Genomic DNA, 27,487 nt, shown 5'->3' with positions numbered 1-27,487 from the left:
AGTCCATACCGGCTTTGAAACCCGCAGTTTCAGATTCTGAACGAAAGGCCATTTGTTCCCCTGACCTGGTGGGCCAGTCCGAAGTTACGTATAGGCCTGTTAGTTGTAGAAGTAGCCTAGACGTAGAATTTGTGCATGAGCAGCGATTGCGGTGCATAATAAATGTGCTTTGATTTGAACCTTATTAATCGGTGTGTTGAGTTATTGATCATTACTTTAACTTGAACCTCGTGGCGGTATCATAAAGATACCTGGCGACTCGAGAGCAAAGGTTATAAAACAAAGCCAATTGAACCAACCAAAAGTTAGCAACACTATCCACTTGTGCTATCGTGCTGCCCCTGCAAATCTAGGCACCACTCTGCAAAACAAAGATCAAAAGCAGTTAATCATAGTTCATAAAACTATTGCAAAACATCAATTATCTGTCCATCAGACCTTGCGCACTGGTGAAGGGTTAATTTGGTTTCCTCTTATTTAACAAGTTATACTTCACAAAGCACACATCAATTTAAATCAACACACGAGCAAAGCATCAAAATGTCAATTCTTTCCACTCAAATCTTTTTCACATAGCTGGTCATTGGAGGGAGAAGTCAAGAAATATCTGTTGATGGCAATCAATTATAGTTTCCGCAGATTATTTTCTCTGCAAAAGGAACTGGAGATTGATTGGCCTGCTGGATATGACCAGCTTCCTCACTAACTCTGGATTTGGGCACTAAAGATTTCTAAAGACACTAAAGGGCAGCACGGTAGCATTGTGGATAGCACAATTGCTTCACAGCTCCAGGGTCCCAGGTTCGATTCCGGCTTGGGTCACTGTCTGTGCGAAGTCTGCACATCCTCCCCGTGTGTGCGTGGATTTGCTCAGGTTTCCTCTCTCAGTCCAAAGATGTGCAGGTTAGGTGGATTGGCCATGATAAATTGCCCTTAGTGTCCAAAATTGCCCTTGGTGTTGGGTGGGGTTACTTGGTTGTGGGGATGGGGTGGAGGTGTTGACCTTGGGTAGCGTGCTCTTTCCAAGAGCCAGTGCAGAGTCGATGGGCTGAATGGTCTCCTTCTGCACTGTAAATTCTATGAAACACCACAGTTTATCCCATTCTGTTTGTGGGATGGATATTGCTCTGGTGTCATAATGACAACACATTATAACATGAAACACCATTTCTAAAGTAATAAATATCACTGTTGTGTTTTCTTCACTTAGATGCACGTCAGTCAAGAGGCAGAAAAACAAGTCGATATTCTTCTTGACCTATAATGTCAGAGAAACATGGGAACAAGGCTGTTTCACGATCATAGAATTTACAGTGCAGGAGGCCACCATTTGGCGCACTGAGTCTGCACTGGCCCTTGGAAAGAGCACCCTACCTAAGTCCATACCTTCACCCTATCCCCGTAACCTCACCTAACCTTTTTTTTTTAACACGAAGGGCAATTTAGCATAGCCAATCCACCTAACCTGCACATCTTTGGACTGTGGGAGGAAACCGGAGCACCCGGAGGAAACCCACGCAGTCACGGAGAGAATGTGCAGACTCCACAGTGTGACCCAAGCCGGGAATCAAACCTGGGACTCTGGAGCTGTGAAGCACTTGTGCTAACCACAGTGCTGTCCAAATGTGCTTTAGAATTCTTTCAACAATAATCACCTTTGTTCCCTCAAATTCAATTTTAGTTTCTGGTTTTGTATTTCCGTTTAGGTGCCAACTATTGGAAAGACAGGGAACCAGTCTCCTTGTTTCAGAAGATGCAGTGCTTATTGTACAATTTAATAAAGGAGCATTGCTCCCCAGCTCGTGTCCTCTCCCCCTCCTGTAGCAGGCAAATTACACATTCTAATTAAGTCTTGATGTTGTTGCAATTAGTGAAAAGAAAGAAATAAAATGTAGGGAAACTCTAATTTTTAGTGCAAGTGGAAACCCATGTAAAAGAATGGCATTTCATCTCAAGGTTGAGATTTATGGCGATTGGAACAAAGCAGAATCAAAGACAAAAAAAAGACATTTATTGACTGCAAATCATTTCAACGAGTCTTATTTTCCTAAACAATCACAGCAAGCCATTTAAACTTCATGTTTGCTTGAACTAATACAGTCATTTTTCATAGATCAATACAATCAATCAATTAATGTACAGACTCCTGAGGTGGTTGTAGTGTAGACTGTAGGTCTCTCAGATTAGACACGATGATTTTGAGAACTGTTCACTTATTGGATTAGGGAGTGAGAAACAGTTCCATAAAGGTTTTTCGATGGATATTCCTTTTTGCTGTGGAGATGCAATACATAACCAGACTGGTGGAATAACATTTTTAACTCAAGAAGCCAACAGTGCATATATCCAAGATACATGAAGAGCTGTTAAATTGGTCTTGATAAATTACTTATCCCTCACCCACAGCCAAACAGCATTTATAATTGCTGCACTGGATCACTTTCACATAGTTGCCGCACCATCAAGTTACAGAGATGCATCACCCCTTCACCATCTCTGACAGAAGAATCATCAAGAGGATGGTGATCATTTATAAAGCAGGGGCTGACGAATAAAGTGAAAATATACACACAAGCCAATATGTAACTTTTTTTCTTGTATCCAAATTAATGCATGGAAACAAGATTTGGCATTGCGGCTCACAAACTGCATATTTAGAAATTGCAACAGTAAAGACAACATTCTGGGTATAACTAGACCATACCTCAGTGTTACTCTGAACGAGGAAGGAAATTTCAAGACTTTTTCCCCCCGAAAATTTAGAATACCCAATTCATTTTTCCAATTAAGGGGCAATCTAGCGTGGCCAATTCACCTACCCTGCACATCTTTGGGTTGTGGATGCAAACCCCACGCAAACGCAGGGAGAATGTGCAAACTCCACACGGACAGTGACCCAGAGCCGGGATCGAACCTGGGACCTCAATGCCATAAGGCTGCAGTGCTACCCACAGCGCCATCGTGCTGCCCAAAATTTCAAGACTTTTAAGTGATTTCACTGGGAAGAGATGCATTGAAATAATTCCTCAAATAATATACATATAATGAAAGAGGGAGGGGAGATTGAAGTAAACATGCTAATTAATATTACCAGTGAGTTTTGGGCTGGAGAGTACAATCAAAAATTTCATGGGAATCAAGGTTAGAGGTTATATTTTTCTACTCAAGATAGCGGGAGTATAGAACAAACTCCCAGAGGTGGCTGCATAGAGCCAATTACTATATATAAAGATATTTTTTTTTAAAGAAAAAGGACCAATCAATCAATGTTAATAAGAAACATTTAATGTTAGAAATATCATCTTCACTTCCTTACACCCATGTCCCAAGATGATAATTTAATGTCCTTAAAATAGTGAGACATGCCAGGTGGTAAAATAGGGAATTCCATAATGGAATAAATCATGCAAGGGCTTTAATTACCATATGGGCTTCTCACACTCGGGCTGTTAACCTCAACTGAACACAAGGTGCAAAGAGAGTTCAATTCGCCAGGTGAGAAAACATTGCAAATAAATTTGCTTAAATACTGAAAAGAATTACCAACCATTGCCATTATAGATATAACATATTACCAATCCAGACCGACCGTGATTCGGTGGCTCAGTGTTAATGCCACCAAAAGGAATTGAACTTGGGGAGCAACAAACTTTACTAAAAAATGTCAAAACTAGTTTTGAATCAAACTGACGTACCCAAATATTGCTTAATTGCCCAATCTCAGTTCAGTGGATGTTACAGAAACCAAAATGTTTTGCAATAACAGCCCACGGCAAAACGGAAAACATTAAAGCATTTCTACAGCTCTAACCCCATTGTGTGGTTTTAAAGCAAGATTCTCATAAATACACATGGCAATTTAGATCCAACCAATTAGACTGAAGACCTTTTGAGGATTTTTTTTAAAGTTGTAAGGGTTAAAAACACAAACTGTATGTTACAAGAAAATAAAAGAAAATTAAATAAAAAAGTAATTTGGAAAATTTAAACTTACTGTTCCCTGGGCAAGGAAAAGGAAGCTTCAGCGTTATACACCAGCAAACTACATTAAGAAGCTAGAATCACCATTGCATTTTCTTTTCCACACAAGTAAACTTAGATGCACATTTCCCCTTCGCTCAGAGTCTCAAAGATCTTTCAAAAGGTATTTACAATTCTCTTAAAAATAAGAAAGAGGAAGCTTAAAGTTCTTACTGGTGCACTCTCATTTCAGTTTAAGAAGTAACAAGACTTTCAAAACACATACAGTTAGCAATTGTGATGTGTTTTGTAGTTATTTCCATCTTGCTGTTAAATTCACCACCTACTTCAAAAAAACAAAATCAAGCTGTTCGGTTCGATCATATTCTATTGCAACAACAGGTGGCAGTGATGGAACACAATATACAGAACTAGTCAAATCCCAAATGGTCTATTGCATTAATAGTTTTTGTAGCTGGTTAAAAAACTTTTGCATACAACTTTACATTATGAAAATTAGGCCCAGATGAAGAATCTACTGTGGTTTCAATCTTGATCAGGAATCTTGTGTGTTGGGGGGGGGTTCTGTCCAATGTCTGTTTCTACAGTCTACACCAAACCAATAAAGCAATTGAAAGGAACATTTTACATTGCAATTAAGTTCAATAATATTGGAATAAAATTTAATAATTGAATAAACAAATATAATTTGTGGCACAGATAAAAACAGCACAGAAGTCTATCTGGTACATGAGGGTCACATAAGAACAGAACACCTTCAAAAGGGTGGAGGTGGGGTTGATGGTGGGAACAGGGAGAATGGGGACAGTTTATTTTCTTTCACTTTTTCAAATATATTTGGCCTTCAATAAATCATGTGCTACTTCATCACTAATACTTAGCCATTCAAGGAACTCAATATTCTATTTACTTCCATTGTGAACACTGAATAAACTGCTATTCTTGGGAGGGGGGGGATTTTTAAAAAATCTTGTGTCTAATATGAGCCAACCTATAGTCTTAAGACTTCCCTATAAATACAGATAAGAGTTTTAACTCCAAGCACCGGTGATGGCCCTGGTTTTGGGCTAATGACTGGATATCATGAAAACCCATTCACACCTTGCAGAACTTCACAGCCTGTATACAGAGGGAATGCTTCTATGCCTATGGTGAAAGAGCCATGCGTCAATCAATCTTGCTGTACAATAGGTTGGTACATCAGTGTTCAACAGACCAGGTATGCAATAGGTTTTGTTTGATAGTCTAATGCAGATGTTAATGAAATTTACCAAAGAGAGACCAGCAATATTAAAATTTAAATGCATTTAAATTTTCAGTCTGAACATGAATGTTAGTGTTGAAATCTAACCCAAAGATATATTTTGCAATCCTATTACTTGCCCACTGAAGACTCCTGAAAAGGCATTCCTTGATCCAAATTAGTCTGTACTTTGCAAAGCTGAAGGAGTCCGAAGCAAGACGAAAGAATGCTTGAAAACAGCTTTGCTGAAATCCCAAGATATTCCACATTGAGTTCCATGGGAGTGTCATTAATGAGGTACCCTTGGTGATGGAGTAGTTTTGTTGCTAGAAGGATTAGAACTCAGCTGCACCTCAACTGCTTTCACATATCTACAATAGAACCATATATGAAAACCAATCCGTCCCAATGGCTTCCATAGGTGAAGTTCTGAAGAGTTTCTGTAATGATAGTTTCTTTATTCCATAATTGCACGGTACAGAGATGGCTCAACATAGTCCCCACGATACCTGGAGTTCAAAACTCGCTGTCGCTTTGACACGGGAGCGGCCTCCTCTTCTGCAAAGATTCCAGTGAAGCGCATGTCTGATGCAACAGACTGCAAAACAAACATAATATATGTTTAAAAATTTACTGTGAAATTCGCACTTGCAAGGAGCAGCAAGACAAAAATCTTTAATCCAGCAGGTTTGCATACATGACAAAAGAAAGAATGAGGAATGCCACAGTGGTCAGATTAGTCTAACGAGGGAGAGATTTGTGCTCAAATTCACACATCTAAACTATTATTGCTCATTAGTTTTAAATGCAAGTTTGAAATATACAGCTATATACATTTCCAAATATTCATACAAGTGGAAAACATCAAAAATAAAAAATAGTAGAACATGAACTAAATGTACTGAAATGAATTTTATCTGAAAACATGATCATTCAAAAAAGGATCCTATACAGGATAAACCATCAGCAAAAAAACTCTTAGGTCATTACAAAAAGAAATCGATAGGTAACTCATCAAATGCTGATGAACGGAGAAAGAGAGGGGGGCCGGGGGGGAGCGAGGGGGCCGGGGGGGAGCGAGGGGGCCGGGGGGGAGCGAGGGGGCCGGGGGGGAGCGAGGGGGCCGGGGGGGAGCGAGGGGGCCGGGGGGGGAGCGAGGGGGCCGGGGGGGGAGCGAGGGGGCCGGGGGGGGAGCGAGGGGGCCGGGGGGGAGCGAGGGGGCCGGGGGGGAGCGAGGGGGCCGGGGGGGGGAGCGAGGGGGCCGGGGGGGGGAGCGAGGGGGCCGGGGGGGGAGCGAGGGGGCCGGGGGGGGAGCGAGGGGGCCGGGGGGGGAGCGAGGGGGCCGGGGGGGGAGCGAGGGGGCCGGGGGGGGAGCGAGGGGGCCGGGGGGGGAGCGAGGGGGCCGGGGGGGGGAGCGAGGGGGCCGGGGGGGGGAGCGAGGGGGCCGGGGGGGGGGAGCGAGGGGGCCGGGGGGGAGCGAGGGGGCCGGGGGGGCCGGGGGGGAGCGAGGGGGCCGGGGGGGCCGGGGGGGAGCGAGGGGGCCGGGGGGGCCGGGGGGGAGCGAGGGGGCCGGGGTGGGAGCGAGGGGGCCGGGGTGGGAGCGAGGGGGCCGGGGTGGGAGCGAGGGGGCCGGGGTGGGAGCGAGGGGGCCGGGGTGGGAGCGAGGGGGCCGGGGTGGGAGCGAGGGGGCCGGGGTGGGAGCGAGGGGGCCGGGGTGGGAGCGAGGGGGCCGGGGTGGGAGCGAGGGGGCCGGGGTGGGAGCGAGGGGGCCGGGGTGGGAGCGAGGGGGCCGGGGTGGGAGCGAGGGGGCCAGGGGGGAGCGAGGGGGCCAGGGGGGAGCGAGGGGGCCAGGGGGGAGCGAGGGGGCCAGGGGGGGAGCGAGGGGGCAAGGAAGGAAGAAAGAGGGGGAAGGAAGAAAGAGGGAGAAGGAAGAAAGAGGGGGAAGAAAGAGGGGGAGGGAAGGAAGAAAGAGGAAGGAAGAAAGAAAGAAAGAGGGAAGGAAGAAAGAAAGAGGGAAGGAAGAAAGAAAGAGGGAAGGAAGAAAGAAAGAGGGAAGGAAGAAAGAAAGAGGGAAGGAAGAAAGAAAGAGGGAAGGAAGAAAGAAAGAGGGAAGGAAGAAAGAAAGAGGGAAGGAAGAGGGGGAGGGAAGGAAGAAAGAGGAAGGAAGAAAGAAAGAAAGAGGGGGTGAAGGAAGAAAGAGGGAAGGAAGAAAGAAAGAGGGAAGGAAGAAAGAGAGAGGGAAGGAAGAAAGAAAGAGGGAAGGAAGAAAGCGCAGTGGGGGAGGCAAGATAGCAGTGGTTAGCACTATGGCTTCATAGCTCCAGGGTCCCATTTGATTCCCAGCTTGGGTCACTGTTTGTGCGGAGTCGGCACGTTCTCCCCGTGTCTGCGTGGGTTTCCTCCCACAGCCCAAAGATGTGATTAGGTGGCTTGGCCATGCCAAATTGCCCTTGGTGTCCAAAAAAAAAAGATTAGGTGGGGTTACGAGGATAGGATGGAGGTGTGGGCTTCAGCAGGGTGTTCTTTCCAAGGGCCGGTGCAGACTTGATGGGCCAAATGACCTCCTTCTGCACTGTAAAGAGAGGGAGAGAAAAGATCCATGTAACAGTGTTATTTGTTGCAGGGAGTTAAAGCTTCAACCCCCTTTGGGTGTAGAAATGTTTCCTAATTTTGCTCTTGGATGTCATCAATTTTGCTCAAGAACAGTCTGGCTAGTCGGTTTACTACTAAACTCCCGAACCAGTGAAAATAGTCCCTCTCAATCTTTAGCAGTTCTGTTACAATCTTGAAAATTATCTAATCATCTATTGACTTTCTAAATTATAAAGATAAAAGAACAGTTTAAGTCATAGAAGCAGAAATAGGCCATTTGGCCCATCGTGTCTGCAATTTATGTTCATAATCAGAGAACCAGATGTGTATGTGTGTGTGTATATGGTGGGGGGGGGGGGGGGTTGCAGACAAAGCAAGCAGTACGAGGAGTGAGGGTGGCCAAGACTTTTAACCAGACAGCATCTTGCCCAGCCTCAATACAACCTGAAGCGGGTTATAGTGATTCCTTTTGAATTGTAATTTCTGTTGTAATGTGGAAACCCTGGCAGCCAGTTTGCACACATCAGGGTCCAACACATAGCAGTAATAATGACTAGCCTCAAGTAATTGTTGGAACCATTTTTCTCCATATATGTGGCCAACATTTAGCCTTTGACAAACAACAAAGATAGGTTAACTTTAAGACTTTCCTGTGTGCAAATACTTGCTGTATTCCCACATTATAACATTTCCATACAATCAAACTTTTTTTAGCCGTTCTTCAAAGTTTATCAAATTTAAAGGCTGATATTTGATTCGAACAACAATGGGGATCCTGAAAATCCCACAAGTGCACAGTAAAAGACAGCAAGCCAGAGGCAAAACTAGAACCATAGAATTCCTACAGTGCAGGAGGCCATTCGAGTCTGCACCGACCCTCTGAAAGAGCACCATATCTAGGCCAACAATGCGCCCTGTCCCTGTAACCCCACCTAACATCTTTGGATACCAAGGGGATTTTTTTTTTTTTTTTTTTTTTTAAATATTTTTTTATTCTCCTTTTTCACATTTTCTCCCAAATTTACACCCAACAATAAACAATAATCAGCAACAAATGTAATGTCAATCCCCATATCAATAACCATGGTCCCACCCTCCCACCAAACCCCAGACATTGGCCCGCATGTTAACATAAACAAATGACAAAAAGGAATCAGGAATCACCCATAGTCACCATTAACACATACAGCCCCCCCCCCCCCCCCAACCCTCCCAGCCCCAACCTCCCTAATTTACGATGTGATCTAATTCACGAAAGTGCATAATGAATAATGGCCATGAATTGTAGAACCCCTCCATCCTTCCCCTCAGTTCAAAATTGACCTTTTCAAGCATTAAGAATTCCAGCAGGTCCCCCTGTCACGCCAGGCGCAGGGTGGAGGGGTTGATCTCCACCCTAACTGGATCTACCTTCGGGCGATCAACGAGGCGAAGGCTACGACATCTGCCTCCGCGCCGGTTTCCAACCCCGGCTGGTCCAACACCCCGAATATGGTCTCCCGAGGGCCCGGGTCCAGTTTCATGTGCAACCCTACACATCTCCATCCAGTAATCCTCCAGCTTTGGACAGGACCAAAACACATGACGTGGTTTGCGGGGAGTCTCCACAAAATTCACACACATCTTCAACTCTTCAAAGAGCCAGCTCATCCTCACCCTTGTAAGGTGCACGCGATACACCACCTTCAACTGTATCAGCCCCAACCTCGCACACGAGGTGGAGGCGTTCACCCTCCGAAGCACCTCACACCAGAAACCCCTCCTCCATACCCTCTCTCCCAACTCTTCCTCCCACTTTGCCTTGATCCCTTCTAGTTGCCGCCTTCTCCTCCTCCAAAAAAGCCCCGTAAACTACCCCTTCTCCAGTCCCCCTGTCGTCAGCAGCTCCTCCAGCAATGTGGAAGCCGGCTCTACTGGAAAAGCTCTGTAATCTCCTTTCTGGCAAAGTCTTGAACCTGCATGTATCTAAATATGTCCCCCTGCTCCAGCCCATACTTCGCTCCAGCTCCTTCAATCCCGCAAACTGACCCCAAGAAATAAATCTTTTAGTGTTTTAATTCCTTTCTCCTCCCATCTCCGAAAATTTCCATCCCACTTCCCTGGCTCAAATCTATGGTTCCCCCGAATCGGCATTTCCCTTGACCCTGCCCCCAACCTGAAGTGCTGTCGAAACTGCCTCCAAATTCTTAACAAAGCTATTACTACCTGACTCCCTGAGCATCGCCCCGGGGCCGTCGGGAGCGGCGCTGTTGCTAGCGCCTTCAATCCTGACCCCCTACACAAACTCGCCTCCATTCTGAACCATTGGGAGTCAACAACTCCGTACCTTCTCCACATTCGCCGCCCAGAAATAATACATCAGGTTCAGAAGACCCCAAACCCCCTGCCTGCCTTCCTCTCTGTAGTAGCACCTTTTTAATTTTGGCCACCTTTCCTCCCCATCTGAACGAGGTAATCATCCCTTCAATCGCTCTAAAAAATGCCGTTGGTCGTGAAATCGGCAGGCATTGAAAAATAAACAGAAATCACGGCAGCATATTCATTTTAACCGCCTGTACCCGACCTACCAATGACAGAGAGGCCATCCCACCTTGCCAGATCAGCTTTTACTCTCCCCACCAAACTAGAAATATTGTACCTACGAAGCCCCCCCCAATCTAGGGCAATCTGGATACCAAGGGGATATTTAGCATGGCCAATCCACCTAGCCTGCACTTCTTTGAACTGTGGGAGGAAACCAGAGCACCCAGAGGAAACCCACGCAGACATGAAGAGAAAGTGCCGTACAGTCACCCAAGGTGGAAATTGAGCCCGGTCTCTGGCGCTGTGATGCAGCAGCGCCAACGACTGTGCCGCCGTGCCACTCCAGAGTTAACAAATGATTTCCTGCATTGCTACACATTTGACAAACTTAAACAAACAAACATTTAACTGTTATAAAAGTACACACATTTTTATTAATAACAGATGGAGTGGAACCCTGGACATTAATGAAAGGCAGTCCTCAGATCTACGTCAGAACCACATGGTTCTAAGTCAGGATTGATTTTTCCACAAAAAGAATGTTATAAAATCGGAGATTTGTTCCTGAATCAAGGACCTGCTGATCACCAAATTAACCCAGGATTTTGCACTCCAATCAATTAGAATATGTAGCAATATAATTCAGAAAAGTTTGGAAACACTAAGATTCATCAAGTAAAAATGCATCAGAAACAGCAATTAAGTTGGGGAGATGGGTGGTGCAGAACGCCGATGCGCACATATGAATGTTTGAACTTGTTTGCAGGCATGGAGCTGTAAAGTCAAAACTGATGTTGTTCATTCAGAGTGTCAATTTTAAAAACATCGTTAAGTGCCATTCATCATGGCAACTTCCGGTGACGGCAGGCGGGAGGCAGCCGCACATTGGAGGGCTCCCATTCGGGAACAGCATTTTCGGGGTTTAACGCCCGGTCCCAGGGGCAATGGAGGCAGCAAAAGCAGGGGGAAGGCACAGTGAAGGGAAATGTCGAAAATAAGTTTAAAAAACGGCCGTGAAAAAACGACTGAAAGTCCGTCAGGGAGTGGAAAGGTCACCGCGGGGACGGCAAGAAAAGTGGAGGCTGGGGCACCAGGGGAGGCGCATGCCCACGGCTGAAGAAATGACTACGGTGATGGCCATGGAACTCAAAAAGCAGTTCACAAAACACATTGAGGCGATGAGGAAGGAGATGGGGACGGTATTGAAAGTGCTGGTGGAGGAGGCGATAGGGCGGCGGTATTGAGTGCAGTGGCGGAGGTGTGGGAGCAAGGTGAGGTGCTGAAGGAAGTGGAAGAGACATTATTGCAGCACAGTGATCAACTTACCCCTGATGGGGAAGGAGATGCGGAAGGTGATAGAGATCAACAAGGGTCTGCGAGCCAAAATGGACGACTTGGAAAACAGATCCAGGCGACAGAATGAGGATTGTGGGTCTGCCCAAAGGAGTGGAGGGGCCCGAGGCCAACTGAGTATTTTGCCACGATGTTGGCGAAGCTAATGGGGGGAGGGGGATGATCCCTCCGATCGGAACTGGATCGGGCTCATCGGTCGTGGAGGCCTGTACCAAAGGAGAGTGAGCCGCCAAGAGTAGTGACTGTGTTTTCGTAGGTACAGTGTGAAGGAGAAGGTCCTGTGCTGGGCAAAGCAGAAGTGGGTGGTGCAGTGGGCTGAAGCTGGTATATGCATATATCAGGACTTTACGGTGGAGCTGGCGAGGAGGCAGGCTGCCTTCAGCCGGATGAAGAGGGCATTGTACATCAGTAAGGTGCAGTGCGGCATAGTATACCCAGCTGAGGGTGACCTACAAATCCAAGGACTTTTATTTTGGGACGGCAGAAGCAGCGGAGGAGTTTGCGAAGGCAGAAGGACTGTGGCTGAATTGAGAAATGGTCATGTACCGCTGTAGCCTCATGTAACTATTTTTTCACTGCGTGCTGGTGTACGTGCTAAATGAGCCAACGTTGTATATATTTGGACAAGGGACACTTGCAATGATGGTTCTTTGGGGCTTGGGTGTATATGCAGGATGTGTGTGCTAAAGGGGATTTCTTGGTTTTCCTGGGACCAGGCAGGGAGAGTGTGGGGGGGGGGGGGGGGCTGTGGCCATCGGAGCCTGGCAAAACAGGTTCCGCTGAGTCTAGCCGGGGTGGAAAGTTGCAGGGAAGGAACAGAGGTTGAAGGGGGGGGGGGAAGAGAAAGAGTTTTAAAAGAGGAAGTGGAGGGGAGGAGTTTTTTTTGGGGGGGGGGGGGGGGGGGGGGGGGGGGGTTACAATTCATGGGTGTCATTTACGGTACTCTTTCGGGGATTGGATGGCATTGAATGTTAGGGGGGTGGGGGTGGACTGTATAGGTCAATGGTGACCATAGGCGATTCCGGATTCCTTTTTCTTTTCTACTTTGTTTTTCCCACCATGGGAGGGTTTGTTTTATTTGATGCTTATATTGTCAGGTGGGGCGTTGTTTGGGGTGGTGTGATGATGGGATCGTTGTTGTTAAGGGGATTAGGGACGGTATTTGTTACCGTTTACTCCTTGTTGGTGGGGTGTAAATTCTGAAGAAAATGTGAAAATGGAGAATAAAAATATTTTACAAAAATAAAAAGTGCCATTCATCATAACTTGAAGATTATAAAGTCGAGAATTGCCTGTACATTGCACATGACCATTCACTTCCTGCAGGGGGCTAAATAAATTGAGTGGGATACAGTCTATGTCAGCTGCACTCCGGTTACTGGCATGCAATGGTTCTCAAAGGAAACAAAGCTCGGATCAATCTCGGTTAGGTTTAAAATTGCAGCAGGAACTGATGATAACATACTAACCAGCCTGGACTTGACTTTTTTGGGAAGTTCCTCATTAAGAGTGTACACATCCTCTCTCTTCACCATCAGTTGGGATGCATCTTCAAACTCCACCTGAATGGATAAGTAAGGCATAGTCAGGTATGCACTGGGAACTGAAGATTTGCCAAATTAGTTAAAACTTAGTCTCAGGAATGAGAGGATAGAACAGAGAAATTGAAGGAGTGGGTCATTTGGTCCTTCAAGCCTGCTCTGCTATTCAAGATCATGCTGATTTTTAAATCTTAACACCACCTTCGCGCACTATCGCCATATCCCTCAATTTGCTTTCTACCAGAAAATCCGTTATTTCCTAACTGGGTATTCACAGCTCTCTGGGGTAGAGAACTCCAGGAATGAAGATATTTCTTCTCATCGTGGTTCTAAATAGTCAACGCCTTATTGAGTCTAACCCTCGCTCAAGAGATCACAGCCAGAGGGCACATCCTCACAGCAAATAATATGTTTCAATTAGACCATCTCTCATTCTTCTGAATTCTAGGGAATAAAGGGATAGTCTATACTATCTCTTTTCCCAGGAATCCATCTCATGAACTTTCAAGGAACTCAAGGCCACTATTATCCTTCCTTTGGGAAAGAGACTCTTTACATAGTACTCCAGGCATGGTCTCGCCAAGGCCATGTGCAATTGCAGTAAAATCTCTTTATTCTTAAGTGCCAATCCCTTTGTAATAAAAACTTTCTTGGTTGCTTGATATATCTGCATTTTAACTTTCTGTAATTCATGTACAAACTCAAGAGAGTAGCTGGATAATTACATAAAAAGTTACCTGCATTTAACATACTTTGACTTTTGAATGCCTGTTTATAGGACATGCATATATCATAGAATTTACATTGCAGAAGGAGGCCATTGGACCCATCATGTCTTCACCAGCCCTTGGAAAGAGCACCCTACTTAACCCCATGCCTTCACGCTATCCCTGTAACCCAATGAAACCTTTTGGACACTAAGGAACAATTTAGCATGACCAATCCACCTAACCTGCACATCTTTGGACTGTGGGAGGAAACCGGAGCACCCGGAGGAAACCCATGCAGACACGGGGAGAAAGTGCAAACTCCACACAGTCACCCCAGGCCTGGATCCCTGGAGCTGTGAGGCAGCAGTGCTAACCACTGTGCCACCATATATGCAGTTTCTGTTTGAAGGATCAAGAGATCTAAAAGGGATGGAAGACCTATGTTTTAAAGAAACCACATTCCATTTTGTCAAGGCTGAGTAAACTAGCCAATTACTCGGTGGGCATTATTGAACCAATTGCCTGGAGAAGTGTAGGAGGAATTTTTGACATACTAGATTGATAATTATTTAACCATGTGAGCAGCCAAGGGGGAAAATTATTATTTTCTATGAGGTCAGCAATAGTAACACATGCTGACAATACCCTGGTTGCACATCAACTACAGTAAGGCCTCATCACTTAAGTCAATTTTGCTTTAGGACCTTTTGTTCTGATTTACGTTTCCATTTTACGCTGTCTGCACTGTGGCCCCACCCGCCACCATGTTCTGATGCTGGAGCCACTGCTGCAATCACCAGAGGCCCAGGTTGCATGGAGAGCCCCCATGTCGTATTTTTGTTATCTGCAGTGATGTTTTATTTTGCAAGTTACACACACCACATACACACTTCAGGCTTATCACTATGCAAAATTAATTGTGAATGGTTCCTTACCTGGTACAGCTGTATAACATGTGATGCTACAAACTGGGCTCCATATACTAGCCCATCGGTCCATCTGACTTGTACTACCTCTCCCCCTTCAGGGGGTCCCAAATGAAGACAGTCACGGCTCTAAAGATCAGCAGAAAATACAAGAATCAGAAATTTCTATTAGAGTTCGAAGCAGTCAAAGATCATCTTTAGAACAATGTAAATTTATTAACAATGGGTAATAATAATGCAACATGTTTGATACAAGGCATTCTTCAGTGGGAAATACATAAAACATTATTTCAATGGCACTGCAATAAAAAGGCATCTTAAGATTGAAAAATAGGTAAGTATATTTAATTCACAAATGCCATGTTCATTATGGTAACAGAACTGAGAACGATCATCCTCATATCTATGAAAAGGGTGCATTGGACAGCCACTTTCGGACGTTTAGTGCAGTCGTCTGGCCAGTACAAAACTGGGTGGAAGACACAGATTAAGACCAAATTCCAAAAACTCCCCAAACTCATTCTGATGTCAGGCAAATATTTCTGTAGTTTCAGATTTACTATCATGAAGAATTGAGAATTGAGCTGACCACTGCTTAAAAACGTTACATGAATCTTGACATACTATTATGTTCTGACACAAGTTAGAAACAAAATCTTCGCCTACCACAATGTCCTCTGGATACAAGTTGTCACTGAAGGAACCATCATCAAAATTCACTTCATAGAACGTTTCTTTACTCAGTCCTGCCACCTCACACTGGTAAAAACGTCCATTCTTGTGCTTCGAGATGACCTTCTGCCCAATTTCAATATCATTCAAAGATGATTTGGCACGCTGTGGAAAGGAAATAAGCAGAATTTTTTTGAGGACTCCACCGATATCAACTATTCAGAAAAATAAAATATCCAATACCAAATAAAGCTACTTTGTTTGCCATGTTTACCAATGCGACAGCATTTGAATGAAAAATGAAAATCGCTTATTGTCACAAGTAGTCTTCAATGAAGTTACTGTGAAAAGCCCCTAGTCGCCACATTCCGGCGCCTGTTCGGGGAGGCTGTTACGGGAATTGAACCGTGGCTGCTGGCCTGCTTTAAAAGCCAGCGATTTAGCCCAGTGAAGTTTTGTCCCAGACTCTCCAGCTAAAAAGAAATAGCGGCAGTGGACCAACATCTACCCCACTGAGCCTGCTCCACCATTCAATACAGTACTTGGTTCACTTGAATGTAATTTATTCTTCAGGACCCTTTTCACTCCCCCAGATTTTACATGGTCTGCAAGGCCAGAGTGCAGGCAATGCTGAACTCAGGGCCTGCCACTGTGACCAAAGGCGCCGTGCTGCAGGGAGAGAGCGAGTCCCGAGATCCCGGAGCAGAAACACATCACAGGGATAGGAAGCTACCAGGCGTTGATCAGGTGGTGAACTGTAAGCGCTGCACCCACTCCTCCCCGACCCTGCTCCAACTGCTCTTACTCCACTTCTGCAGAACACCTGGGAAAGGAGGTGGGGGAGGAAGAGAACAAGGCAAAAGTTGAGCTGAGTGCCGCAGTGCTGTGGGTGAGACACACAAGCTGCACTAGTTAGTGATTTAGTTTATTTTGCAAATTACTCCGGTTAGGAATGCACAGGTGTTGACTTCCGGGTGCGGCTATGCAGAGCTAGGTCGCATATTCGGCAGCTCCTGCTTGGAACGGACTTTTGGGCTCTTTTACAGGGCCCCCACGGCATTTGTTTGACATTTCCCGGTGTGGGAAGAAGGCGGCAATATTCCCCCGACAGTGTCCCCCAGGAAGGGTATGTCTCTTGGTTGCCAGACACACGCAGAAACAGTGAAAGATTTGGCTGCAACTACAGGATAAACAGGGCCTCTTCCAGCATGCAGGCGGGGGAAGGGCAAGCTTAAAGCTGCAAGCTGACCTGAGGGCCTGTATCAAAGGTGAATTCTAGCAGCAGAGGGAACAACTGTGAAAAGACCTCATCAAGGCCACTGAAGGGACTTCCGGTTGCGGTGATGCCTAGCTAGCCGCACGCTTCGGCGGCTCCAGCTCCGACGGACCTTCGGGCTCTTTTAAGAGCCTCAACGGGGAATTTTTCGACGACGCAACCCGGTGTGGGGCGTGTGAGAAGGGAGTCCCCCCCAAACGAAGGAGGAAAAAACCGGCGGCGGCGGCTGCAGCGCGAGGAATCGTCGACCAAAGGGTCAGAAAGAGAGAAGTACAAGATGGCGGCGGAGAAAGCGCAGGCGACATGGGGGCCTGAGCATGAAATTGTGAGACGGTGCGTGGAGCTGCTGAAGAGGGAGGTGCTGACCCCGTTGCTACAGGCAATTGAGGGGCTCAAGGAGACATTAAAGACCCAGGAGACAGAGCTCCGTGTGGTGGAGCAGAAGGTGACAGATATTGAGGACGAGATCCTGGGCCTGGCGGTTAAGACACAGACGCACGAGGCACTTCATAAAAAGTGTACTGAAAGGATCGAAGCCCTAGAAAATGGAGCGCGAAGGAAGAACCTTCGGATACTGGGTCTCCCTGAGGGTGTGGAAGGAGTGGACTGTGGAGCGTACGCAAGTACGATGCTGAGCTCACTGATGGGTGCTGAGGCCCCTACGGGCCCCTTGGAGGTGGAGTGGGCAAATCGGATTCCGGCGAGAAGACCAAAAGCGGGAGAACCACCCAGGGCGATAATCGTGCGATTTTACCGCCTTAAGGATAGAGAAGAGGTCCTGAGATGGGCTAAAAAGGTGCGGAGTAGCAGATGGGAGAATGCAGTGGTACGGGTATACCAGGATTGGAGTGCGGAGGTGGCGAGAAGGAGGGCGAGCTTCAACCGAGCCAAAGAGGTGTTGCATAAAAGGAAGGTGAAGTTCGGGATGCTGCAGCCGGCAAGACTATGGGTCACGTATCAGGAGAGACACCATTATTTCGAGACGGCGGAGGAAGCATGGACCTTCATCAAAGAAGAGAAATTGGATCGGAACTGAGGGACTGATGCTGCAGGAAATGTTATTGTTAATGTTACGGTGGAAGTTAATTGAGAAGTAAACAGGGAAGGGGGGAGACATTGGGGAAATGTGGGCGCCGGTGAGGGGGGAAAGACGGGACATAGTTGGAGAATGGGGAAGGGGAGGGGGAGGGGAAAGGGAGCTGCGCCATAAGAGGCGGGTCAGGTAAAGGGATGTTCCCGCACCAGAAAGAATAAGGCGAAAAGACAGGCGCAAGGCGGATGGGAGTTCCCCACATGGGGAGGTCGAGGAGTGAGCAGGAGTAGCCGGGGTCAGTTGAAGTCAGCTGACTTACGGAAGTAATATGGGGGGAGCAATCAAGCTAGAAAGAGATCTAGCGGGGAGGGGAGGAGGGAGGGAGAAGGGGGGGGGGGGCACAACTGGGTTGCTGCTGCGGAAATCCAAAAGGAAATGGCTAAAGAGTGGGTGGGCGGGGATGGTGTGCGACGCTGGGGGAGCGAGCGGGAGCGCGGAGGCGGGATATGGGACTGGCCTAGAGAAGGTAATGGCTAGTTGAAAAAAAAAAAAAAAAAAAGGAATGCACAGGTGTTGCATATGTGGTACAGTATTTCAACATGTTACATAGGTTCCTTTATTGCCTGGACAAACCAAACCCTATCATTGGTTTAGTACAGGGCTAAAGAGCTGGCTTTTAAAGCAGACCAAGGCAGGCCAGCAGCACTGTTCAATTCCCGTACCAGCCTCCCTGAACAGGCGCCGGAATGTGGCGACTAGGGGCTTTTCACAGTAACTTCATTTGAAGCCTACTTGTGACAATAAGTGATTTTCATTTCAATGGGAACCCACAATTCACTTAAAAGTCACAATTTCCTGGATCACAACCACAACGTTGAGCGAGGATTTACTGAATGATTGTGACTGACCTAATTCTTCTATTGCATCTTTCGACCCCCTCCCCACATGCATCTCCACATCACATTCATTGATTCAGAGATGCAAAAAAAATCTCTCTCCCAGTCCTGAAATCTATTCAATGATGGAGCAATCATAATCCTGAGGTAGGGAATTACAAAGATTTCTCTTCATGTCTGTCCTAAATGGCGTTATTTGGAGATGCTGTTTTTGCTAAGCTAACAGTGGAGCAGAACTTGGGAGAGCAATATTTAAATATTCACATTTAACAGCACATCTATTTTGAGGCTGACCTTGCGATACGGTTTGCCCATTAATAATAGTGAACTTCATTAGCTGTACTATTATTTTGTCAGTAGATTCTGCCATAATATTTTACCTTGGAGACCATCAGTCCTACTAAATTATAACCGGCTGAACTTCGTTGCAATGGCTTCTAAAAAAATTATTGATTTCTTACACTAAAAACGATGCTTCAGGCAGCACGGTGGCGCAGTGGGTAGCACTGCTGCCTCACGGCGCCGAGGTCCCAGGCTCGATCCCGGCTCTGGGTCACTGTCCGTGTGGAGTTTGCACATTCTCCCATGTTTGCGTGGGTTTCACCCCCACAACCCAAAAGTTGCGCAGGGTAGGTGAATTGGCCAGGCTAAAATTGCCCCTTAATTGGAAAAAATGAATTGGGGGACTCTAAAATTGAAAAAAAAACGATGTCTCCTCCTTCAATGCTAGTGAATGAGTAAATGATGTAATACAATATATTGTATGTTTTCAGCACTATTCACAACTCAGATACTGAAGCAGTCCATGAGCAGCAAGACCAGGACAACATACAGGCCTGGGCTGTTAAGTGACAAGTAACATTTGTGCTAAACAAGTGTCAGGCAATGACCATCTGTAGTAAGAGAATCTAGCCACCTCCCGTTTATAATAATAATCGCTTGTCACAAGTAGGCTTCAAATGAAGTTGCTGTGAAAAGTCCCTGGTTGCCACATTCCGGCGCCGGTTCAGGGAGGCCAGTACAGGAATTGAACCCGCGCTGCTGGCCTTGTTCTGCATTACAAGCCAGCTGTTTAGCCCAATGTGCTAAACCAGCCCCTTTATAGCATTCAGCCGTCACTGAATCCCCCACTAACAACATCCTGGGGATTATCATTCACAAAAGTGAAACTAGACCAGCCATATACATAATGCACTACAAGAGTAGGTCAGAGGCTGGGAAATCTGTGCGGAGTCTGCACGTCCTCTCAGTGTGTGCGTGGGTTTTCTCCAGGTGCTCCGGTTTCCTCCCACAGTCCAAAGATGTTCAGATTAGGTGGATTGGCCACGATAAATTGCCCTTAGTGTCCAAAATTGCTCTTAGTTGGGTGGGGTTACTGGATTATGGGGATAGGGTGGAGGTGTTGACCTTAGGTAGGGTGCTCTTTCCAAGAGCCGGTGCAGACTCGATGGGCCGAATGGCCTCCTTCTGCAGTGTAAATTCTATGATCTGCAGTGAATAACATTGCGTGACTTCCCATTGCCTGTCCATCATCGAAAAGGCATAAGTAGGACTGCAATGGAATACTCGCAGGTTATGGTACTTCAGGTTCATGCCGCTTTTAAAAATGACTTGAACGAGGGTTCCTGTCTCCTACCAGCCTTTTAGCTGCAAGTTCCAGATCCCATCATTCTACTGGAAAAAAATTCTCAACTTGCCTCTAATCCTACCAATTACTTCAAAGTCTACAGGCAATTGGCCCCTCTTCAAAGGGAATAAATAGGTCCTTCCAATCCACTCAATCTTTTATGCTTTTGTACACCAATGTTTCTTATCATACTCCGCTGTTCCGAATAACCTAGACTATCCAATCATTCTTCGTACCTAATGTTCTCCAGTCCTGGTAATATCCCCATAAATCTCCATCATACCTTCTACAGTGTAATCACATCCTTACTGTAATGCAGTGACCTGAACTCCAGCCGTATATGACACAAAAGTTAACATGTGCAACAAAATAAGAGGGAGCATCTGCAATTTACTCATCATGATTGGCACAATCACTACTGAACATACCATTTCAAAATGTTTCATCTTCTCACTGAAATCTTGCTTATCCATTATTTTATAGAGAACCAAATTCAAAGTGCGCAAATGACATCGAACAACGATAGACCATAAGGGTAATAACAGACTTCAGGAGGATGTAGACAGACTGGACACATACGTAGGCAGATGAAATTTAACTCTGAGAATTATGACGCAACACATTTGGTAGGAGCAACACAAACTAAGTGGGACAATTTTCAAGGGGTTACAGGAACAGATCAAGGTAATGTACATACAAAATGTCTGGAAGTGTCAGGAGTGTGAGAAGTGGGTTAGAAATAAATGAGATTACTGGTTTCATCAATAGCGAAACAAAAGCTTGAAAGTTATGCCAAACACTTTTTAATGCTGGTTAGACCTCAGTTGCAGCACTCTTGTTAAATTCAACACACCGTATTTTAGGAAGAATGACAAGGCTTTGGATAGGTTGCTATTAACAATTTAATTAGAATGGTACCAGGAATGAGGGACTTGCGTTATGTATGCTGAAAAGAAGGTTTCGCGTCAACATTTTTTATCTTGCATTCATCAGGACAATTCACAATACCAATGTATGGATAAACAACAAATTTATGTTGCACTAGAAGAGTGTTCATTAGTTGGTAAGTGTGCTGATTGGTCGAGGCGTTGCCATTGAAAATGCTCCAGTTGATGGTGACTGACAGTTAACTGCCGAGTACTATTTGAAACCAGGTTATCGGATTGGTCAAGGCAGTGCTCTGAGGAATGAACCAGTGAATGGCTTGTCACTTATTTTATTTAGCTGAAACAGGCACAATGTGTGTGCATGTTCTGTCTGCAAAGAACATGGATGTGTGTACGAATATATGTAGCTTCCAGGACGCACTGCGAGTCCAACTGAATCTCAATTGGTTGTCGGCATAATTCTTAGGACGCTGAAGATTATTTAGCAAATGGTTGTCCAAACTCAGAATCAGTTTAGACTTGGTTTTCAGTGAGTCCAGCTTGCAGAGAAGCTGGGTTTTTCCTTAGAGCATAGGAGGTTAAGGTGAGACTTGATAAGAGGCCATTATGAATGATTTTGAGTAAATAAGGAAAAGCGCTTTCTGGCGCAGAAGGGTCAATAATAGGAGGCGAGACATTCAAGGTGACAAGAAACAGAAGCAATGCAAGGAAAGCATTTTTAAAAACAGAGCTTTTGTGATGTGGAATGCTTTGCTTGAAAGGATGGTAGAAGCAGGTTCAACAGTAACATTCAAGAAGGGAATTGGATGAACGCTTGAAGGGAAATTTATTTTTTGAGCTATGGGGAAAGAGCAGGGAAGTGGGATTAATTGGATAGTTCTACGAAATAGCTAACATGTGCATGATGGCCCAACTGGTCTCCTTCTATGGTGCATCATCCTATAATTATGCTCCATGATTGATAATGATCAGTCATACAAGGGTGGTGGAAGTTAATTTGATGGATGCATCAAAAGAAAAATAGATGAGCACTACTATGATAAAGAGCCAAGCGGAAGAGAAAGTGACTGGATTACTCTAGAGCAGGCATCGTCAAACTCAGGGGCGCGACCTGGGGTGGGTCGTGGGCGGGTGTCGGGAGGGTCGCGGAGCCGTCCGTCGCATGGTTCCCGATCGCGCAAATCTTCGTGCAGCAGCCGGCTTTTAATAATGTCGGCTGCGAGCGGCCTTCAAAATGGTCAGAAACAGATTTTAAAAATTTGGCTGCACTGCGCATGTGTGCCCGATCATCGGTGCACATGCGCAAAACTCTGCGCACGTGCACCAATGATCGGGCACGCACGCGCAGTGCAGCCAAATTTTTTTTTGTATGGTCGCAGCCTTTTTTTTTTATACAAGTTCGGGGGGCGGCCATCGTGGGAGGCGAAGGTCAGCCGGTTGGTAAAAATGGGTCCCTGGGAAAAAAGTTTGAAAAACACTGCTCTGGAGAGCTGGCATGGAAGCGGTGGTCCAAAGTGGGTCCTTATTCATAATCTTAGAATAAGAGGTAATAATAATAATCTTTATTGTCACAAGTAGGCTTACATTAACACTGCAATGAAGTTACTGTGAAAAGCCCCTAGTCGAGCAAATTTAAAACAGATCTGAGGAAAAACTACTTTTCCCAAAGGGTTGTGAATCTGTGGAATTCGCTACCCCAGAGTGCGGTGGATGCAGAGACAGTGAGCAAATTTAAGGAGGGAGTTAAGACAGATTTTTAATTGGTAATGGGTTGAAGGGTGATGGAGAACGGGCAGGACGGTGAAGTGAGACCAGGATGGGATCAGCCATGATCACATTAAGGGTGTTAGGCTCGGGGGGCTAAATTGCCTACTCCCGGTCCTAGACCTTGTGTTCGAGGGAGGAGATGCTCTGACTGATTTCACAATCCAGCTCTTGGTCTGTAACATTATAGGTAGCAGATGAGGAACATATCAGCCATGATAGAATGGCAGAGCAGACTCGATGGGCCAAATTACCTAGTTCTGCTCCTATACCTTGTGTGTTAAAATGAATGATTTAAGTAGTGACTGAAGTGAACTTTGCAACATTCTAGGCTGCTGCCAGTTTCATGGTTTTAAAGATACACTACCCCATTATCAGGTTTTACTCTGGACAGTCCTGGTAATGGAAATTGCCCACAGATTTAGGGCAGGAAAACAGTTGAGGAAAAAGCATCCCAGATGAAATATGATATCCACACTTTATCAAAAGAGGATGTTATGGACACTGAAAGCAATTATTCCCTTCTAACCTTAATTTATGCTATTTTTAAGTATCATGGATTAAGAGTTAATGATTTAAACCAAAACCTCCTGAAACATGTTTCCAGGTAGCAACCACAATTAAAACATGAATATCTTCAAAATTTAAATGGAATTAGTAATACACCCACACATGAACATCTGAATTACTAGCGAGTGTAAGTCACTTGGTCCCTAGAGCTTGTTCAGCCAGTTATCATCATAGCCGATTTATTTTAACCTTAACTTCACATTCTTGCCCATCTCCGATAACATTTCACCCCCTTGCTCATCAAAAAACTGTCTACTGACGTCCGGAGATGGCCATGAGCTGAGCCGTTGCACGGAAAGTAGGTCTCGCCTAAGAACGTAACTGAGGACTATTAACGACCCCCCCAATAGCAGCAGAGAGATAGAGGAACAGATTGGGCGGCAGATCTTGGAAAAGTGCAGAAGTAACAGTTGTTGTCATGGGTGACTTCAACTTCCCTAATATTGACTGGAACCTCCTTACTGCAAATGGTTTGGATGGAGCAGATTTTGTCAGGTGTGAAAAGGAAGGATTCCGGACTCAATATGTAGATAGGCCGACTGGGGGTGGGGGGGGGGGGCATATTGGACTTGGTGCTCGGCAACAAACCAGGCCAGGTGTCAGATGTCTCGGTGGGAGAGCATTTCGGTGACAGTGACCACAACTCCTTGACCTTTACCATAGTCATGGAGGGGGATAGGAACACACAATATGAGAAGGTATTTAATTGGGGGAGGGGAAATTATACTGCTATTCGACAGGAGCTGAGGAGCATAAAGTGGGAACAATTGTTCTTGGGGAAATGCACAACAGTAATGTGGGGGCTGTTTAAGGAGCACTTGCTGCGAGTGCTGGATAGTTTTGTCCCACTGAGACGAGGAAGGAATGGCTAGGTGAAGGAGCCTTGGATGACAAGAGAACGGGAGCTTCTAGTCAAGGGGAAGGAAGCTTACGCAAGGTTGAGGAAGCAAGGATCTGACTCGGCTCTAGAGGGTTACCAGGTAGCCAGGAAGAAACTCAAAAATGGACTGAGGAGAGCTAGAAGGGGGCATGAAAAAGCCCTGGCGGGAAGGATTAGGGAAAACCCCAAGACGTTCTACACTTATGTGAGAAATAAGAGGATGGTCAGAGTGAGAGTAGGGCCGATCAGGGATAGTGGGAGGAACTTGTGCCTAGAGTCTGAAGAGATGGGGGGGGGGGGGGGGAGGCCCTAAATGAATACTTTGCTTCAGTATTCACTAGAGAGACCTTGTTGCCCATGAGAACAGTGTGAACCAGGTTAATAGACTTGAACAGGTTGATATTAAGGAGGTGGATGTGCTGGAAATTTTGAAAAGCATCAGGATAGACAAGTCCCCTGGGCCTGACGGGAAGCGAGGGAGGAGATGGTGATGATCTTTGCATCCTCACTCTCCACTGGAGTAGTACCGGATGATTGGAGGGAGGCGAATGTTGTTCCCCTATTCAAGAAAGGGAATAGGGAAATCCCTGGGAATTACCGACCCATCAGTCTTACGTCTGTGGTGAGCAAAATATTGGAAAGGATTCTGAGCGATAGGATTTATGATTATTTAGAAAAACAGTTTGATTAAAGATAGTCAGCATGGCTTTGTGACGGGCAGGTCATGCCTCACAAGTCTCATTGAATTCTTTGGAGGATGTGACGAGACACATTGATGAAGGTTGGGCAGTGGATGTGGTGTATATGGATTTCAGTAAGGCATTTGATAAGGTTCCCCATGGTAGGCTTATTCAGAAAGTTAGGGGGCATGGGATACTGGGAAATTTGGCTCTCTGGATACAGAATTGGCTGGCCGAAAGACAGCGAGTGGTAGTGGATGGAAAGTATTCCGCCTGGAGGTTGACCAGTGGTGTCCCGCAAGGATCTGTTCTGGGGCCTCTGCTCTTTGTGGTTTTTATAAATGACTTGGATGAGGGAGTGGAAGGGTGGGTTAGTAAGTTTGCCGATGACACAAAGGTTGGTGGAGTTGTAGATAGTGTTGAGGGTTGTTGCAGGTTACAACAGGACATTGACAGGATGCAGAGCTGGGCTGAGAAGTGGCAGATGGAGTTCAACATTGATAAATGAAGTGATTCATTTTGGAAGGTAGAATTTGAATGCTGAATACAGGGTTAAAGGCAGGATTCTTGGAAATGTGGAGGAACAGAGGGATCGTGGGGTCCACGTACATAGATTCCCCAAAGGTGCCACCCAGGTTGAGAAGGTTGTTAAGAAGGCGTATGGTGTGTTGGCTTTCATTAACAGGGGGATTGAGTTTAAGAGCTACAAGGTTTTGCTGCAGCTTTATAAAACTCTAGTTAGACCACACTTGGAATATTGTGTCCAGTTCTGGTCGCCTCATTATAGGAAGGATGTGGATGCTTTGGAGAGGGTATAGAGGAGATTTACCAGGATGCTGCCTGGACTGGAGGGCATGTCTTATGAAGAAAGGTTGAGAGAGCTAGGGCTTTTCTCACTGGAGCGAAGAAGGCAGAGAGGCGACTTGATAGAAGTGTACAAGGTGATGAGAGGCATGGATAGAGTGGATAGCCAGAGACTTTTCCCCAGGATGGGGCTGGTTTAGCACACTGGGCTAAATCGCTGGCTTTTAAAGCAGACCAAGGCAGGCCAGCAGCACGGTTCAATTCCCGTACCAGCCTCCCCGAACAGGTGCCGGAATGTGGCGACTAGGGGCTTTTCACAGTAACTTCATTGAAGCCTACTCGTGACAATACGCGATTTTCATTTCATTTCAAATGGCTGACACGAGGGGACATAATTTTAAGGTGATTGGAAGAAGGTATAGGGGAGATGTCAGAGGTAGGTTCTTTACAGAGTGGTGGGTGTGTGGAATGCACTGCCAGCAGAGGTGGTGGAGTCTGGGTCATTAGGGACATTTAAGTGACTCTTGGACAGGCACATGGACAGCAGTAAATTGAAGTGTAGGTTAGGTTGATCTTGGATTAGGATAAATGGTCAGCACAACATCGTGGGCTGAAGGGCCTGTACTGTTCTATGTTCAAAGGGGCACCAAAAGTACTTATAATTCTCCAGTTTAACTACCCCCATCGACTGCACTGCCAATCAGGATGGGAAAGAACCAACCGCCCAGCCGAAAAGCCAATAGAGACGAGGGGAGGGAAACCTCAGCCTCCGAGCAGGAAACTGCACCTGGAGGCACAGAACCGGTGAGGGTCTACCCCGCAGAGCTCCCAGCGCCGACCCAGTCAATGGATAAAGTGACAGGCTTCATCACCTCCGAGCTCCAGAGACATAGGGAGGAGATGAAAAGAGACGTCCTGACAGCTGTCGAGATGGCAGTGGAAGCTGCAGCAATGGACAAATGAGGCGGAGGCCAGAGGACCAGGAGACATGACAAGGGACATCAAAAAAGTCACCACGGACCAGGAAAACCAATTGTGTCACATCGCTGATAAGGAATTCTGCATAATGATATCCTACGCCTCAGATGGGAATAGAGGGATACGGATCCTGGAAGTGTAGAAGATTTTAGTTTAGACGGGCAGCATGGTCGGCGCAGGCTTGGAGGGCCGAAGGGCCTGTTCCTGTGCTGTACTTTTCTTTGTACGCCATTGACGGTTATGTAACCTGCAATCAGAATGGGGAGGTCTCACCCTCCACGTTCTGGGAGGCACTGAAGGCGGTGATCAGAGGCGATATCATAGCTTATAGGGCCCTTAGGGCCAGGACGGAAAGGGCAGCCAAGCAGCGGCTGATCAACTCCATATGGAGGTAGATCGTCGGTACGCCACGGTCCCAACCATGCAACTGCTAGCGAGGGGAAAAAGCTGCAGATGGAATTTGATCTACTCTCCACAAGGAAGGCAGTCCAGTCCACCAGGCATGGAGGGGGGGGGGGGGGGCCTTCTATGAATATGGAAAGAAGGCTAGC

General features: G+C 46.2%; 1 protein-coding gene across 3 annotated transcripts in view; it reads right to left on the bottom strand.

Moving 5' to 3' along the window:
- Nucleotides 1-1,989: 1,989 nt before the first annotated feature.
- kdm4aa (lysine (K)-specific demethylase 4A, genome duplicate a) overlaps nt 1,990-27,487 on the bottom strand; it is a 129,176-nt gene continuing 103,678 nt past the window's right edge. For all 3 annotated transcript variants that reach the window (XM_072510644.1, XM_072510643.1, XM_072510645.1), the window contains 4 exons: nt 15,536-15,706; nt 14,879-14,998; nt 13,162-13,254; nt 1,990-5,822 (listed from right to left, as the gene is read on the bottom strand). In XM_072510644.1, coding sequence (XP_072366745.1) covers nt 5,682-5,822; nt 13,162-13,254; nt 14,879-14,998; nt 15,536-15,706 — 525 coding nt within the window. In that variant the 3' untranslated portion in view covers nt 1,990-5,681. The remainder of the gene's footprint in view (nt 5,823-13,161; nt 13,255-14,878; nt 14,999-15,535; nt 15,707-27,487) is intronic.

Source organism: Scyliorhinus torazame, chromosome 7 (genome assembly GCF_047496885.1).
Source record: "Scyliorhinus torazame isolate Kashiwa2021f chromosome 7, sScyTor2.1, whole genome shotgun sequence".
NCBI classification, from domain to species: domain Eukaryota; kingdom Metazoa; phylum Chordata; class Chondrichthyes; order Carcharhiniformes; family Scyliorhinidae; genus Scyliorhinus; species Scyliorhinus torazame.
The sequence above is the reverse complement of the archived record's forward strand: the minus strand, read 5'-3'. Positions and strand labels throughout refer to the sequence as shown.